Source organism: Salarias fasciatus, chromosome 1 (genome assembly GCF_902148845.1).
Source record: "Salarias fasciatus chromosome 1, fSalaFa1.1, whole genome shotgun sequence".
Taxonomy (NCBI): domain Eukaryota; kingdom Metazoa; phylum Chordata; class Actinopteri; order Blenniiformes; family Blenniidae; genus Salarias; species Salarias fasciatus.
Window position 1 is genome coordinate 29,423,969 of NC_043745.1, and position 17,546 is coordinate 29,441,514.

Genomic DNA, 17,546 nt, shown 5'->3' on the forward strand with positions numbered 1-17,546 from the left:
CCAGCACCACCCCTGTCCCAGGGATACCCCACCCACTCTACTCCTCAAAGCCCTTTCACCCAGGATGTAACTTCATTTGAATGCAGTGCATTATGAATATCATTCATCATTTGCCAGACTTCATATTTTTTTTTAAAGAAACTTTAAAAAAAAAAAAAACACATCCAACAAAACTTTCAAGTGGTTTTTGTGGTATTATTGATCATTGAGTTCATATATTATTTATAACAGGAGTTTTTGGAAACCTTCGTATTTTTTAAAAAAAATCTGATAAATCATCCCCACAGAGGGGCGGCACTCGCCGGAGGCTTCAGGATTCCAGGATATTATTCCTGGCAAAAACATTATGAAGAATCTTTTTGGAAAATTGCTTTTCCAGCTGATTATTCTGAATGAAACAGAAATCATGGGATATTGTGCTTTAGACAAGTGATATTTATGATGTAGTTGTTTGCACAGAAAATGAAAGATGAGTTTGAAGTTATTTACATATCGATTTATTTTTACAGCCCGACTGAGAAACGAGTACGACGCTGCTGTGTTAAGAGTTTGAAAAAACTATTAAAGATTATTCGGTACTGATAAATATCAATCTGCTTCCATTTGGGACTTCAGCAAGAAAAAAAAAAACACATTTAGAACAAAAAAGCAAAACCAAACAAACCTTCATTTTTGAGAACAGCAGGAAAAGTCGGGGGAAGACATTCCAGTAAAAACATTTCATTGGATTACCATGACTAATTTCATTAAAACACACATTTATGACTGGATTTGTTTTCAGTGTCATTAAGATTAATGAATGAAGACGAACAATAATAATAATAATAATAAAAAACCAAAGTGTTAGTGCAACAGTATCAGACAATGTAAGGCAGCATGCCAGACATTTCAAAAGCATCTAACAGGCGACCCTGAGAATCCCTGACGTAACTCGATTTAATGATCCTTCAAACACACACACACACACACACACACACAAACGGCACACAAAAGCCGGCAACGGCTGCCATGAAAAGCCCTTCTACAATGTTGTAAGCAACAAAAAGCGCTTTACAATCAAGCTCGAGCTTATCTTAAAACAGGGACAGAGATGTAAAGGCCACTTACCAACGCTGTAACGACAGATCTGCAGGGAACCTGAGGCACTCGTGGGCGACGCATGAGAGAAAATGATTGTGCTACAACATGGGACCTGCTGTTCTTTTCTCCGTTACAAACCAGAGGGGCATTTTCTCTTGATTGCAAATCTGATATTTTTCGTTGTCACCATAATTTAATATATCAAATATGGATTTAAAGCTCAAATAGGTTGTCTGATAAAGACAGTAATAACCTGTACCAACATACAGCGCACACCCCATACACTAAATTCCTATGTTCTTCAGCAATATAGACAAAAATAATCTTGTTTTGACAAAACCTCGCACTATGTAGTGTTCAAGAGGAATTGCTGATTGTCGATCTCCAGTTTTTAGCCCTTTCAAACCCATTTCTGCCATTCCGGTAGTCCATGATGGCCTCATTGATCTCTTCCTGTGTGTTCATTACAAATGGACCTGAAAAGCAAACACAGCATCGAAGGTATTGATTAACAGCTGGTAAACCACGTCGCGCATTCAATCTGCTCGCTGACATGTCGTCGATATGAAGGAAGATCATAAATTATTTACCATGTTGTACCACGGGCTCTCCGAGTCGCTGTCCAGCAATCAGCACGAAATGGGAAAGCTCAGGGCCCTGAGGGGGAAAACACAGGCGGTACTGTCATCTGAGCTCCAGCTACTGTTGATCATCTATGATTTAATGTCAGCCTCTCCCAACCGAGACATTTGGAGAGTGTGTGCAACACAAGTCAGTAAATATAAACTAAAATACCCTCACATCAATAAAATAGACAATTATATTCATTTTTAACATTTAAGAGTTTTATTTTTTTTTTAGTATAAATAGTTGGATATTCTGACCTTTATACGATGGGAAAGAAAATGTGATAAATCACTGTTCAGGGGAGATTCAGACAGAAGACAGAGGACCAAATGATTCAAATTACATGACTCAAACATAACCAACACTTCATCCTCCAGATCAATGCATGGTAGATGTTACACAAAAGTACACAATTTAGGACTCTCACCTTGTTTTCCACCTTGACACAGTCTCCATCTCCAAACACCACAGTGTGATGAGGCTCTACGTGCTGCTGCTCCTCATCTGGCCCTGTAAAACAACATTTAAACAGCTTTTTATTCCTCACTTGAGGTCTGCACAAATGTCATTATGATTTTACTTGACCTTGGTGACCTTTTTATTTTAGAAAGAAACAATGCTCTGGTTCTGGTTTTTGATTTATACATCTATACAAGCTTTAACTGGAGGACAGCACAAAAAATTCTAACGGTGTAAAACTGACTGGTGCTGCTCGCTCCCAATGTTTATGGCCTACAATTCAAACAAAAGCTTAATCTGTCTGTCCAGGTAATGGCAGGAAGATCATTTCATTATATCTGCACTTGATTGAAAGACATAACAATTTGTTCTTTTAGGTATTTCAGCAGCAGTAATTCTCATATTTCCATGAGGGAGATGTGCCCTTCATAATGAAACTTCAGTAGTGAGGGTTGTATTTTTACGGACGTCACAATGACCCTTTACTTCAATAACAGGGTAAGAATAAGTAACGCACCTTTAGCTGTAATAAAAATGTTTCAATTCAACCCAGTGAAGGTCATTTGAAGCGACTCAAAAGAGTTGCGTAACAGTTTGATGCATTCCTAAAAGACAGTAAAAACTTCACATTGATGGAAAATTCATTTACATTCTTAATTTGTCCATCTCAGCAATAAGAAAACCGTTGGATTTTTTTCAAAATATTTCTGTTATCAGGGTAATGTTTTATCTAACAGCATCAGCAGTCATGACTCAGAACACACACACATAAATAGCAAACCTGTGGGTGTAATAGATCAATGGGAATTGGATAAAACCCAGATGACTTAGCAGCTGGCAGGACATTTTTCAAAATCCTCTCCAACCTTACAGCTTCAAACTAAACTGTGTTGGACGGGACTTCAACACGCATGCTAGGTTGTTTGAAATGTCAACACCAGTGAGAAAACGTGCTCTGTTCTACCAAAATAAATAAATAAAACCCAGTTATGTGGTGTTCATTATGAAAGCAACAGTTCAGACCAACAATCTTCGGAGGTGGCATTTATTCAAAATTGCTTTCTGCTTCGTTGACAATGCTTTTGATGCTGAGCATACATCTATGAAAAGGACCCCTGAAATCTGATGACCTGCTTCATTTATTCGCTACATGGCCTGTGTGTCTTGTCCTTCTCCTTTATCAGTAGCAAATAAGCAACTCCACTCAAATAGTCTTATGCTGTTTTGTTGCAAATGAATAGTTTTTATTTTTCATGCTTTATTTCTTATGTCATGTCCATATTGTATTTTTTTCAATCTACATAAAGAATCTTTCAGATGATATAATGATAAATGTGTGCGTGGCAGTGAAATGGTAACAAGAAACACACGAAATACACATATATATGTATATGTTCCTCAGTTTCCACGGAAATGAACAAGTTCGGAGCAAACTCTGCAAACTGTGTCTGGATTACAAGTAGAAAAAGCAGCTAAATTAAAAGTTTTGAAACAAACAAACGAAATTTAAAAAGTCAAGATTCAGTAAAATTACTCCAGGATGTACTGAACTTTGTAGCATGACAGATTTATTTTCAGTGCAACAGACATCTTGAAGGTTTCAGACATTTCAACCTGCTCAGCCAGTGTGTTTGCATGTTGCTAACATCAAAGCTGGGAAAACAAAACCTTTCTGGTTGTGTTTGGCAGCGCATACAGTCTCAAAGCCAGCTGGTTCTTATTTGGCCAGACAGCATGCAGTGATGGAGACTTCAAATTCAAATTACTACTTTAATCTCGGCAGCCAATTTGATCCTCTCGTGTCATCAAAACATCTGTTGGCAATTCCAGGCCGTCTGAGAGATCGTGCGGCGCTACAATGGAAAGTAATCGAATCATAATGACATTTTATGGAAGGAGTATTTAAAAAAAAAGGGGGAATTCTGACCGAAAACAGCAGATCCGAGCGAATCAACAGAGCCTCTGAGAACGAGCTCGCCCTGTAAAGGGGTTAGTTCTCATGAAAAGGGAATTCCCTGATCACACCACGCCGTCCATTAAGCCTGAAACACTGGAAAATACAGCAACACCGACACAACGGGGGGAGGGGGTGCTGATCACCGTGAGATGGTGGTGCTGTATACACTGTGTGTGTCACTATAAACTCCAGTGATCGTGTGTAACATGAGGTTAAAGCTGGAGCGGAGTGAAAGCTGAACAAATCGCAGATGAGTGACAGTGGAGAAAGACATCAGGCTGTAAAGCACACGGGCCTTTCTAGCTGACCGCAGGAGGGATGCCGCTCTCTCTGGACTGACAACACACACATTTTTGTGATGCTGATAAAGTAGAAATGCGGGCAAGGCGATGAGGCAGGGAGTGCACACACACATCCAGCCCAGGAAGGTTAAAAATCACCCAGCTATCACACACGTTTCACTCTCCTTAATAGGAAACAAGAAGACCATGATGAAACGTCCAGCTTCAAAAAAACAAAAAAAAAAAAAACTATAAAAAGGTCTTGTACTGATGAGAAAACTCACCAACGTGAACAGTTCCTGACAGCGTATAGATGAACGCAGTCCAACCTGTTGAACAGAGAAATGTCAAACGCATAAAGAGCTTCATTACATTCATATATTCATATTGCTCTTAGCAAGCTGCACTGCGTTCGGTTTTCTTTGCTGTCTGTGATTTTTGAGCAGCTGCCTTCTGTAATCTGACCTGTCAGAATGACGGACAGCCTTCCAGTTTTTTCTGGCGGTGTGAAAAAAGCAAAGTTCAGTGACAGATAATAATCAACTAATGGACCGTTCGCCGCTGCCCAGAGCTCCCTGTGCGTCAGTGTTATCTGGGTCACTCTCAGCTACATCACACAGAAAACACCTTCAAGCTCAGGTGTGGTTTTTTTCCACACATCAGCCGCATACCGTGCTCTTCTTTAAACATCTGCCGTGCATCAAATCTAAAAAGTGCACAGTGTGTCATTTCCAAGTCTAGATCGATTACGACGACGATGGACGGGAAGAGCGCAGCCCACCAGGATCGCGGCGGCACACCTCTTTTACTGCTGCCCCTGCATTCGAGCCGATAATTTAACTTCTGATTTTCATGTTCACGAACTGTTGACATGTGGATTAAAAAAAACCTTTTCAATGTCATTTTCCTCATTATTGCTGCAGGGAGCAATGACAGGTTTGATTAACCGGTTTCAGGTCGTCTTGACTGAAATGTCTCGGTGCTGTTGAATCATGTTTTAATTTAAAAAAAAAAAAAAAAACTTCCTTTCCATCTAAACAGGGCATGACAAGGAGAAGTTATTGCTATTGCCGTATTATCTTCCAACAATGGCGCGTAAGATCGGGGTAAACATCGAATCAACAAGTAGTAAACAAGGTTATTCCAAGGCAAAAACTCTTAAGAAAACAGCCCCGTTAGTAACGGATGGCCACAAAGAAAAGTGAAGGAGCGAGGCTGCCAGAAACCGAGGAAGGTTGCTGCGTGCCTGTAGCACAGGACATAAAACCACAGATTGTTGGTAGTTTGAGTTGTTTCTTCCCTACCTGAAGGGACTGGCTGCACATGAAGGGCTCCTTCCTCCAGCTTGAAATCCAGGTATAAGGTTGGCGTCCTTGTAAAGACTTTAGACTAAGCAACAAAGGAAAAGATGGACAGAAAACACAGTTAGTCCTGAAGGTTCTTTCCAGATCAACACCAAAAACACATGTGATTTGGGAAGTTTCATAAAAATTATAGTCTATTACCAATATATTAGTTATTGAATATAACTTAACCACTATTTATGTTTGATTAAACAACTTAAAGGTTTAACAAGTGTGAAAATATGCTGCTTTCAGCAGGGAAGTGCAAATCCATCGCTTTTATAATTACAAAATGCAAAACCAAGTCAAAACAGCTTTTGGAACCTCACAGCAGTTTTTCAAACTTCAGCTCCTCACTGTATAAAATCACAAAAAAAGACAAAAAGTAAAGTTTGGGAATGTCAAAGAAAAATGAGAAATGAGTGCAAAAAGAAAAACATACAGTCAAATATATTTTTGCACTTTATCGGACTTTCATGTGAATTTATATCATTAAAAACAGTGAAATCTACAGTTCTGAGGGGGTTAAAAAAGGCAAAGTGATAAATATTGGTCAGCTGGCCAGAAACACAACTAACAACAAACACAACAGTACCGTTTCACTCCCAGTTAGTAAACGTGACAGCTCGGTCAAATTCAAGTTTTGTGTTTTTTAAAAACATGTTTTTTTTTCCTGCTGATGTAGGAGATGAGTTTCATCCCTCACTGAAGCTAAAATCACTCATCACAAAATGCAATGAGCACAGAAGAATGTATCCCTCCATTACCAGGGAAACTGCAACCAACAAAAGCACTTTGACTTTATATTTTCAATGCCATAACTGTAATTTTCTCTCCTTTCTTCTATTTAGGTCATGTTTTTTTTATGCTTATTGGAAAATGTCCTCGCCTCAGAGCCATGTCCCTGCAGATCGTGAGGAAAAGTGTCCTCCTACCGCAGAAACCAAAAACATTTGAAATCAAAAGGCCATATAATGGCGATGGAATTAAACTCTGACTTTGTTTTTTTGGTTTTCAGAGAGGGAAAACAGTTTCCCGTCTACAGAAACAACAAGTGCTGTGTCGTACATGTAGTAACACAATCAATAAAGAGAAACAGATGTTTCAATGCGAAGGCCGTGATGTTGGCCCGTGCCTCGCCCTGCAGTAAACCTTCTTCACGGAACATACAAGCACATGTTTGTTCTTTTAACTTTGTAAGAGCTCTTGGTCACATCATGCCCCTTACCTGAACCCCACTCAACAGAAACACAAGAGAAATTCTAACTTTTCGTTTATCCAAACCCAAACCTGAGACAGGCGAGATCACTTTGAAGAAGCAGTGTTAAAGAAGAAGCTAAAAATGAGTCGCAAACTTCAGTCATTACTCAAAATGAATTTCTATGAAGCCAAAACCCCCCCCCCCAAAAAAAAAAAAAACCAATAACTGATTAAAATCACTGCAGACATTCAGATGAGAAAAGGGTGAAATGATGTCTCACATGCTGAGGTCTCCAGTGACCAGCACAAACTCAGAGTTTTATGAAGCTGCTGAAGCACCAGCAGACGACGCAAGACTCAAAGCTTCTGTTGCATTTCTTGAGAAGTCAGCCAGTAGCTTGTGATCTAACTATAAATGCAGTGTTGCTACAGATTCTGTCATTTACTAATTTTAAAGAAACTGTATGTATGAAGTCAATTCAGTGGGAGATCAGCTTTGACGCTTCAAAACCAAAGACTTTCTGTCAGTGAAATCCAGAAATGAAGAGCTTTAGATAGAGAACTGCAATAAAAAATAGAAATTTAAGCTTTACCCACATCTTTTCCAACATCAGGCTTACCTTCATCTAAACCACAGACTAAACTCAGATATCTTAACTATAAGAGACTTCCATGTGTCAGGAGGTAACTTCAGTTCTGAGCTGCAAAAAAATCACAGCAAAGTTTCCAAAAGATTTATTCATGACAGCTCTTTATCCAGCAGACTACAGTCCAGTGCTACAGAGAGAGGATCAACCTGTGGACGGCTATCAGCTCAACAAAGATACAACTGTAGAGCAGATTTTAAAGCCAAAGTGAACGGATCTAAAGTTCACTGAAGCTGCTGCCTTTCAGCAAATCAATCGTTCTGTGCTGCACAGCATCTTTAATTCTTGATTCAGATTTCTATGTTCTGTTGTATTTAATAATGTTCGTTGACATGAAGCACTTTGATTTGACTTGCTGCTGAAAAGCTACTTAAAAAGTCAAACTAAGCAACCAGCATTTCAACTTCTTCGCAGCTGTAATCTGGAGCACAAATCCAAGTATTTCACTCAATAATTCACACGACAAGAGTTTACTCTTCGCCTAAAGTTTGGTCCAAGTTCTTCATCTGTCCTTAATTTTTAAAATGCTCCTCAGGAAGTTCCACTGTTATTCACAGTCCCACAAAAACACCAAGTCATTCTTTGTCGACAAGAAAAAGCTGCTCCTGATTTTCACTGCTTCCGCTTTTCAGACAGAGACTCCTTAGAGTGTTCAGATGGTGCGGTTAGCACGCACACACACATGCACGCACACACACACACACACACACACACACACACACTTGCATCATTGTTGTCTTTTTTCCCCGCAGTTTGCCTGAAGCATTGAGAAGTCATCATGAGATCAGCAGCGGGCAGGAGAGTTCACATAATGTTCACTTTCAGGCCTCAGACGGAAGTTGGAGGCAAACATGTCCGAGCACAAAGCCCGAACGGATCAAACTGATCCCAGACGGGTCAAAACAAATCAAATCGTTTATTTGTACAGCACTTTTAGCACCGTTTAAAAAAGCAACACAAAGTGCTTTACAGCGTTTAAAAACACTGCACATTACTATTATTCTCTTAAGGAGTTAAAATACTGAAAATTTTTAATTATAAGATACAATAAAAGGTGTGATGTGATGTAAGACAAAGTAAAATCAAAAGTTAAAAAGTGAAAATACTTATAATATCGAAGACACACTCACACTCACACTCTCATACCTTTGCTCCTAAAGCTTCTCCAGATATCACAGCGACCGTCACCCCCCCCTGGCTGGGTTTGGGGATCTCGGAGCCTCTCAGCTCCTGGTACACCGGCTCCACCATCTTGTCTCGGCTCGGCAGGTTCACCCACAGCTGCAAACCCACCACCGGCTCCTCCGAGTGGGGCATCTCCGCATGCACCACTCCCCGACCTGCAGTCATCCACTGGCGAGCGAGGAGACGGACTTATCACACAAACAACACAGACAGAACAGCGAATTCCATTTTTCCCCGTTTAAGAGTCACTGTTGTCTCTTTCGTCATTGATCTTTATGTTGATAATAACGTCTCACACAAAGCTTTATTTTAGAACTGCAACATATTTTTAAGCTCTGTATCACGTAACTGCATCATAAGTTATCTACTGTTGCAAAAATATGATGAAAGAACAAAAGAAAGCAGCCCTAAAGCATTCATTAATAATTCCTGTAAAGCAGCAGCAAAAGATGAACATGTTTAATGGCTGGCACAAAATAATATATTGATGCACATTTAAGCACAAAATATGAAGCTTAAAGCAGGTAAAACCGGATGAATTTCATACTAGATTTCTGTCAAAATGCAGGAATTAATAATAATGTGTTATTTGCAAGAGAAGTAGTGAACGCTGTGACTTGGGCGTATGTTTGAAAAAAACGATCAAGTCATGTGATAAAATATTATGTCAATCTGGAAAAACACCACAGTACTGACGGGACGTTTCTGAAGGAAGTGTGAAGCAGAATTGCTGTGCATCGTCATGCTTGTCAAAGCTCGATGGTTTGACACAAATTTTTATTCCTGCATTCTCTAATTGCCAGTAATTGAACGGCAGTGTTGAAGTCACAGAGAAAGATGCTGATGTGACCCAGAGTCAAACGGCTGTTAAACAGTGTATAAAACGGTTAACCATAAACTGCACAAACACAGTATGCACATGACGCACACTTTCTATTTCGTAGACTATAAAGTTAGCAAAGCCGCCATTTGGCAGAAACGTCAGTTTTATACGGCGTATCTCCAGCCGCTGGGTTTCCAGACTAAAGAGAAGCATGTGGGGCTGCGTTCAGGTAGCGCTTCAAATGAAGTGGCGGCGATTAAACGGAGTGAACTTTAGGGCCAGCTGGAAATTTCCACTGATAACTGGGACTGTTCATCATGCTGCTGGTTTTTGTTTTATTGCTGTGTGTTAGTTGTTTCCTCTCGGGCTTCTAGTGGATAATAAAAAAATGCATCACGCAGCAGAAAATAAGTAGAAATCCAGAGAACACGAGCCGCCCAGATCTGGGTTTGAAATTATATGGCCACTAGGGTACATGTTGTCCCGATAAAGACGGACTTTGCGTATGAAAGTATGAAAAAAAGCTTTTCATTGATAACTTTCACACACACGGTTCTGTGTAAACGTTTTAGTATGATGTAATGAAATGCCATACACACGGCATATTATGTAAGCAGGACGGTGTAAAACAGCCCAGAACATGCAGCCACTTAATTATTATTAACTAGTTTCAGAGTTCAAAGACGAACAACAGGTCCCTGATAAGATGGCGTGGGCCTCACGGAGCCCTGACTATCAAATCTGTCTGGGTTTATACATGGAAACTAAACGATCTCTAAAAAACCAAAAACTTTATCCACAGAAGATCTTTGCCCAGTTTGTTAAGATATTTAAACCGAGTGTAAGTGTGTCGAGATGAACCAACGCTGCTCCCGGGGCAGAGGGTGGGCACAACACCCACTGATCCACTTCCTGCTCATACACACTTGGAGCTGAGTCAAGTCTCACCACAGGATCAAAAGGATATCAGCTTTTCTCTGCTGTTTCTACATTACCGCTTCTACAACGGATGGATGTAAAACTGAATCATACATTAATTGAGAAGCTCTATAAACATTTCAGGATGATGCTTTCGCTGTTCCCTTTAGAGGAGCGGAAGGACAAGTGTGTGTGTGTGTGTGTGTGTCTGAGCGTCTGCAGCTCCCACAGGCTGCACGTGGTCGCTGAGAGCAGATCCAGCTGAACTGACTGAACCACTGCTGCCGATCCACGCTGAGTCAGCAGCGTAAGTGTGTGTGCGTGTGTATTTTTTTACAACTTTAAAAAACAGGAAACAACCCACAGGGCATAATATCCAATTAGTGTGAGTTCACACCATTTTAATGTATAAGTATTGAGTTTAAAAGAATATTTATGCCAGTCTTGCAGCTTCATTCACATTTATTGAGCGGAGGTTTGCAGCTTCCCATTCAAGAGAAAGCTGACAAAAATATTAAAAATATTAGAGCATTAGTTGAGGCATTATTGCCTCTTCGTGTTCGTACATTAAAAACAAATTGAAGACATATTTTCATAACTTTTTCTAAACAGAACCACTCATAATCATCAGCTTAGGTGAGTTTCCTTGGTTGTATTCAGATTAAAAAAAACGTCATCATAAAAAAAGCTCCTCTTGTTGCCAAACTGTTTGCCTCATTTTTTCTGGACTGACACCAAATTGTTGGAAAAAAAAAAGAATCTGTTTTTGTTTCAGTGGGTTTTATGAGGCAGACTTCCTCTTGGCCGGGCACAGTAACCTTTGTTAACATCCTGAGGTTGCAGAGAAATCAGCACTCAGTGTTTTCACGCACATGAAGCTTCAGCCAACAGGTAAATTGTTCGGCTTGTAAAAAAGCAGCGTAAAACACTGTAGTTATTGCAAGCCTCGTATAAAACGGATTTAATTATTTAATTGTAGAGCTCTAAATGCATTCTAGGGCAGCTTTTGTTACTTGTTAATGAGACTCTGCTAAACTTTTCATCTGACTTGCAAACATTTTTACAAGCATCACTCCTCAAATGCCAAATTCTGCGTTTTGGTCAGGCAGTACCTGCAGATCTCCAGGTTTCAGTCGTCCTGAATGTCCACAGAAGTCCTCGTGGGCGAGGACCCCCCCTAAAACGTATGATACCTGAAAGACAAACACACAAATTTAAGTGTTTTAACAAAATTTGGCATGATGCAAATTACCTGTGAGTGTGATTGTGTGCTGTCAGTGCACCCTTCATTGTGCCTATTGTCAGCTGATGCTGGCTCCAGCTCACTATGACCCCGTGACCTTTAAGGAGGGGACACCCTGCGCAGGCCGCCAGGCCGTCACAGCAGACGGAGGAACGGTCACACAGTCACATTGCCACCTACGAGCAATTTAGAGTCACCAATTAACCTCAAACGTGTGTTTTTGAACCCACGCATGCACATGGGGAACATGCAACCTCAGCACAGAGCCCCCCCCTTAGTTCAATCCAGAGGTTCATTAGTACAGCAGTGCTAAACCACTACACCACTACACCGCCTTCTCACAAACGCAAACATGACGGCAATAAACAAAATCACCGTTTTGAAAAACATCACTTTCTTGGTTTCATGAATTCAAGCTTCCAAAAAGGTGCTTCACTGGCGCCGACAGACACGTGTGCGCGGATTTGGCCGCCGCAGTGGTCAGACTGGACGGGAAGAGCGGTGCCGAGGGGGTCACGGGTTCAAAGGTCAACATCTGAGTAAAGGAGGAAAGCTCGGGCCCCCGCAGTGAGCTGCATGCGATCTGTCTCCACAGCTGTACCATTTCAAAAGTCATGCGAGTGTGAGAAAACACACCTGCTGAAAGGCATGCTGGGAGTGGAGCTCGACGCCGTCCTCCCACACCGGGAGATTTAAGCTGCCTCTGCCAAATCAAACACACATGGGAGGATGTCTGGCAATCTAAGGACAACGTCTAGGGATTTTTTTTTCTCTCCAGGATACAACCTGCACTGTACTGGCAGTATTACTGTTCAGTGATGTTAATCATATCATTTCTGATGTTTTTCATCTAATGCTCTAAACCTTGTCAGATATTGGTCTGATTATGAAATGATTGCTATTTCTGTACACTACAAACACTGCAAATATGAAATCAGAAGCTCAGTGCTGTCATTTTTTTTTAATTTATAACAACTACAAGAAAACAAAACATTTTTATTTTACAAAATTAAAAAAAAATGTCTTTAAAGTTAGCTCTTTGGCAACGCTATATATTTCCTTCTGATGGTAAATGTCACAAATTGATTAACTTTCTGAACCAGAGCTTGTGAGCTCAACTTATCAAATGCGAGAAAAATACTAGAGTCATAAACTGTTTTTTTCCATTATTTCTATAACTATAACATAGAAATAATTTTAAACATTGGCGAATTTTTAATTGAGATTGATATAATTTTCAGATACTATATTTTTGATTTTCATGATTTGCAAGATAGAATTACAATAAATAAAACTATATGTTAGATAAGATTCTATTTTACGAGTGATAAAGCTAGCAGAAATAAAATAAATGTGATCAATATCTGTAGTGTAATGTTTGACCTAAAAAGTCTCTCTGTCACTGTTACATCTTTGACATCAGACTTTTGTCTCCATCTGGTGGCCACAAGAGAAAATACATTTTAAAAGTTCTCGTGAAAGATTCAAGGTCTTGCACGCTTCCACGAGTAAATGAAACTTGTTTCTGAGGACCAGCAATATACACAAAAATACAGAATATAAGAGTGAAATGGAATTACAAAAATATATAGCAACATATAGAAGCTGTTCATGAGTCTGACAGTTTCTAGACAGAAGCTGGGCTGAAATCCAACTTTAAGTCGGAGGAGTCTTTTTCCTGAGGGGAGGAAGCTGAACAGTCTGCTTGCTGGGTGGGTGGAGTCCACCTGGTGGAGTCCCCCACCTAGGATGAGGGCCGCTCTGCTCCTGGACCGACTGGTCTCAATGTCCTGCATGGAGGACAGCCTGCAGCAGCAGCTGATCGTCTGCACCCTCTGCAGAGCCTTCCTGTCCACAGCCCAGCTGCTCCACACCAGCAGGTGATGGAGGCGTGGACACTGAAGAGTTTCACATTGATATTTCTATTTTTAATTCTCTTTTCAGTTTTGTTTTTGGATTTAAAAGTTTATCGGGCTATTATTTAATTTATATATATATGTATATGTATGTGTATATATATATATATATATATATATATATATATATATATATATATATATATATATATATATATATATATACATACATACATACATACATACATACATACATACATACATACATACATACATACATACATACATATATATATATATATATATATATATATATATATATATATATATATATATACACATACATATACATATATATATATTATTGACACTTTATTTGCATTTACTCCAAACTAAAACTGCTAAGCTAAAGAATGTCACACGCTACACTAGTGTTTAAGGTTGTGTTTTCATACTCGAGCATCTACTGATCCTTGTCAATACACTTGTTTGATACTTTACTTTTTAAAATGTTAACATAATATACAGGAACACATTTAGTGCAAGTGACAGAATTTTTTGATTAAGTCATTTTAGACCTAATAATGGTAAAGAAAAAGTTAGTTTGTAGTTAGTCGTTTTACAGATATTCACTCAGAAGTATCATTAAAGCTATAAAATATAAAATAAGTGCCAACTGCCAGCTTTCAGTGCACACACAGGTTAAACTTTTTAATCGTCAAGTATTTACATACCCCGAAACGGGTCAAAGTGGTTTTCACTGCGTTATCATGAGAGTGTGGCCTTCATGCATCAGTAACTATCCATCCCTTAGATAAGTGAGCATAAGAAAAGGAAATAAAGCAACTTCAGAAACCAGCTGAACAAGGGTGTGACGGCTGGAATAGTTTGAAGCTACTAATTTGACTTCAAGCTTTTGTGCTGACTGTTCAGCCACACCAAGAACTTTTAACAAGTCGAACGTCGCTGCCTTCCGGGTTCACAGTGGTGAACACAGTCGCCTCAGTTCCAGAACCCGGCACCCGGACCGATACTCACCGTCTCGAATCCTCGGTGTGGATGGTCTGGAAAACCCGCGGGTTTTCCCACTCTGAACTCGTCCAACATCAGAAAAGGATCCAAATTCCTCAGCTGAAAATAAAACGTTTGGGGTATTATTGATGGTGAAGGTTCATGAAGGAACATGAAAATAATGACTTTGAGAAATTCACCTCTTTTCTCCCGATGCTCCTGCGCACCCGAGCGCCGACTCCCTCTCCCTGCTCCACGCTCAAAACCGTTCGCTCCACTTTTCTCACATTCATTGTTTCTACCAATTCAACACAAAAACACAACTCAGCATTACTCAAAAAAGAGTAAGTAAATATGGAATTAACCTTTGTAAAACATGCATTGTTACTTTCAAGGAAATCCATGCAATATTATCCACAAGACCTCTTTTTTTCCCGTAAATCACTTGTTGAGAAAGCATCCAAAACTATGACTAAAGTTACGTCACTTCTCTTATTGTTTTCGACACATTTTTTTCTCGCATAAACTCTGAGGTGACATCAGGACATGTGTGACCTTCAGTGAGTTTGAAATCACTTTATTTCGACATCATTTGGTCAGCTGCTGTAATCTTATGATGTTACATTCAAACACCAACTCACGTGTCTGCGCTGAAATTTCCCAGGCAACAACAAATGACAGGGAAATTCCCCGAACACAAAAACACACACAACTAGAAGTTCCACTTCTGCTCTGCTATGTATTGTTTTTTTTTTTTTTTTTTGAAGAAGAAGTCTCTGTTATGTCAGAAGGGAGGTTACTCTTAATTTCATTTGTTGTCCACAGGAGAAGGCCTCGTTACCCTGAAGAAGAAACAAAACACAAAGTTCAGGTCAAGATCAAGAAGTGAAGGACGACGTCTCTGCCCTTGATGTCACTTCGAGGATACTTCTGTCAAGATGTCACCATGATAAAACACAATCGGAACATAAAGGAGTGTTGTTCTTATTTGTACGTATAGACCTGGTTATTAGCAGTGTCATATGTTCATATGAGGTTGATGCAACACTAACACTAACACAATGCTACAATGCTGCGGCAAACTTCAAAATGCATAAATGACAATATTGTCCTGTTTGCCATTTAAATACTCTGTTGAGGCCTCCAGGGAATAAATAAGTGGTGGGAAAATGCGGATGTGGTCGAGCATTTTTCCTGTGTAGAAAACTACTGTGTGAGTAGTGATACTGTTGCTTGACTGTCATCTAATTTTCTGCTGTTTTGTTTTTTTTGTTTTTTAATTACAGCTGTGGTTTGTGATAAAAGTCACTCTGAGGATACACATGATGCCTTTCTTTTCTCTGCCTTCACAATACCCTTTGAAAAGTTTTGCACAACTGTGTTTCCACCATCAGCCCTTCAGCCTGAGAGCAGTTTCATGACTTTGCTGTGGATTGTAGATATTTGTGATTTTAGTTTTTTCAACTGAGGCCATCAGGCATGAAATAATTAGGGGTGTCAATACATGAAAAAAAAAATTAATTCAAATAATTGCAATCAGCACTTTTCTTTCATAATCAAAATATGAGTATGAATGGATATGGCATGGAAACAGACAGACAGTTCAGTAAGTGAATTGCTATATGTATGCAACATCTTTCCAAAGAAATCAATCTAATAAAATCTAAATTTAAAAAAAATCTATATCTGTTGTCTAAACAATGTTAATAATGTAGACTTTGACCTGGATAGAGAAAACATCGAAAGGTAATTACAGAATTAACTGCAGAGTTTCAGCCTTTAAAACCAGCAGCTGATCATCAGCTGATCGTCAGGTCTCACAACAAAGGCAGTTCATTACAGAGACCTTCAACATGTTATAGCATCGACTCTGTTTATTCTCAACTGTTTTATATAAATATGACTTCATTTGAAATAGAGGCGTATGTAGAGCTGCGCGCACATCTCCCTCTACGTGCATGGTAATTATTGACATTTACGTCGTTCTTTTCCACTAAAACGTGCTGAAAGTGGCCGCTCTGCACAAACCAGACCAGCATGTTGCTGCAGGAGCGCCTCCCACCTACCTGGAGGTGCAGGAAACCGGCTCCGACCACGCTGTTATGACTGTTTTCCGACTAAAAACCGACCGTAAAAAACACTTCCACTCAAGCCTCAGGTGCATTACAAACCGGAAGTCCTGAGGGGGGCGGGGCTAATGTTACGTCACAGGAACGAAAGCTACAAAATAACCTTTCATAGACCAAAAGAAAGAAAGAAAGAAAGAAAGAAGGAAAGAAAGAAAGAAAGAAAGAAAGAAAGAAAGAAAGATGAATAAATAAAAGATAAAACAAATAAAATGGAAAAAATATTATAAATGCTAAATAATTAAGAAAATAATTAAAAAAAAACACTTTCACAGACCAAAATAAGATACAGAATGTGAAATTATTACAAGAGACTAAGAGACCAAAAAGAGACCGTGCAAATATGTGTGTGCGTGCACGTGTAAAAGTGCCATGAAATGAATGTGATGTACTTGGTGCTAATAAAAAAAAAAGTTAAGCTGCACTGAACTGTATGTAATTTTATTTTTTAATCAATTCAAAAATGTACAAATAGCACATAAAAAAGTGCAAATTGAAAAACTGAAATACATAAATAGAAATCCAAAGTGGCAACGTGTGTGCCATGATTATTCAGGTCCAGCCATAAAAGTAAAATCCAAGCATATTTATAAGGATTTTTTTCTGTTATTCACAACCCTTGATTCTACTGCAAAACTTGATTCTGCTACTCAATGAAACATTTCAAATCGAAATACAAAAAAAAAAACGGGACAACAGTGCATTAAATATCTAAACAGTCTTAAAGTTAGACTACAGTGTATGCTGAGGTAAAAAAAAAAAAAAAATAGATATGCTCCCACTGTCTATA

General features: G+C 39.2%; 1 protein-coding gene across 1 annotated transcript; it reads right to left on the minus strand.

Annotated features, from left to right (window-relative positions):
• Window positions 1–195: 195 nt before the first annotated feature.
• pir (pirin) lies at window positions 196–16,810 on the minus strand. Its single transcript, XM_030094203.1, has 11 exons — window positions 16,697–16,810; window positions 15,272–15,472; window positions 14,831–14,928; window positions 14,658–14,750; window positions 11,633–11,713; window positions 8,741–8,947; window positions 5,709–5,793; window positions 4,689–4,733; window positions 2,135–2,217; window positions 1,671–1,737; window positions 196–1,556 (listed from the first exon to the last, which is right to left on the minus strand). Exons 3-11 carry the CDS (start codon window positions 14,921–14,923, stop codon window positions 1,438–1,440), a joined length of 873 nt encoding a protein of 290 aa, XP_029950063.1. The 5' UTR covers window positions 14,924–14,928; window positions 15,272–15,472; window positions 16,697–16,810; the 3' UTR covers window positions 196–1,437.
• Between the last annotated feature and the right edge of the window lie 736 nt (window positions 16,811–17,546).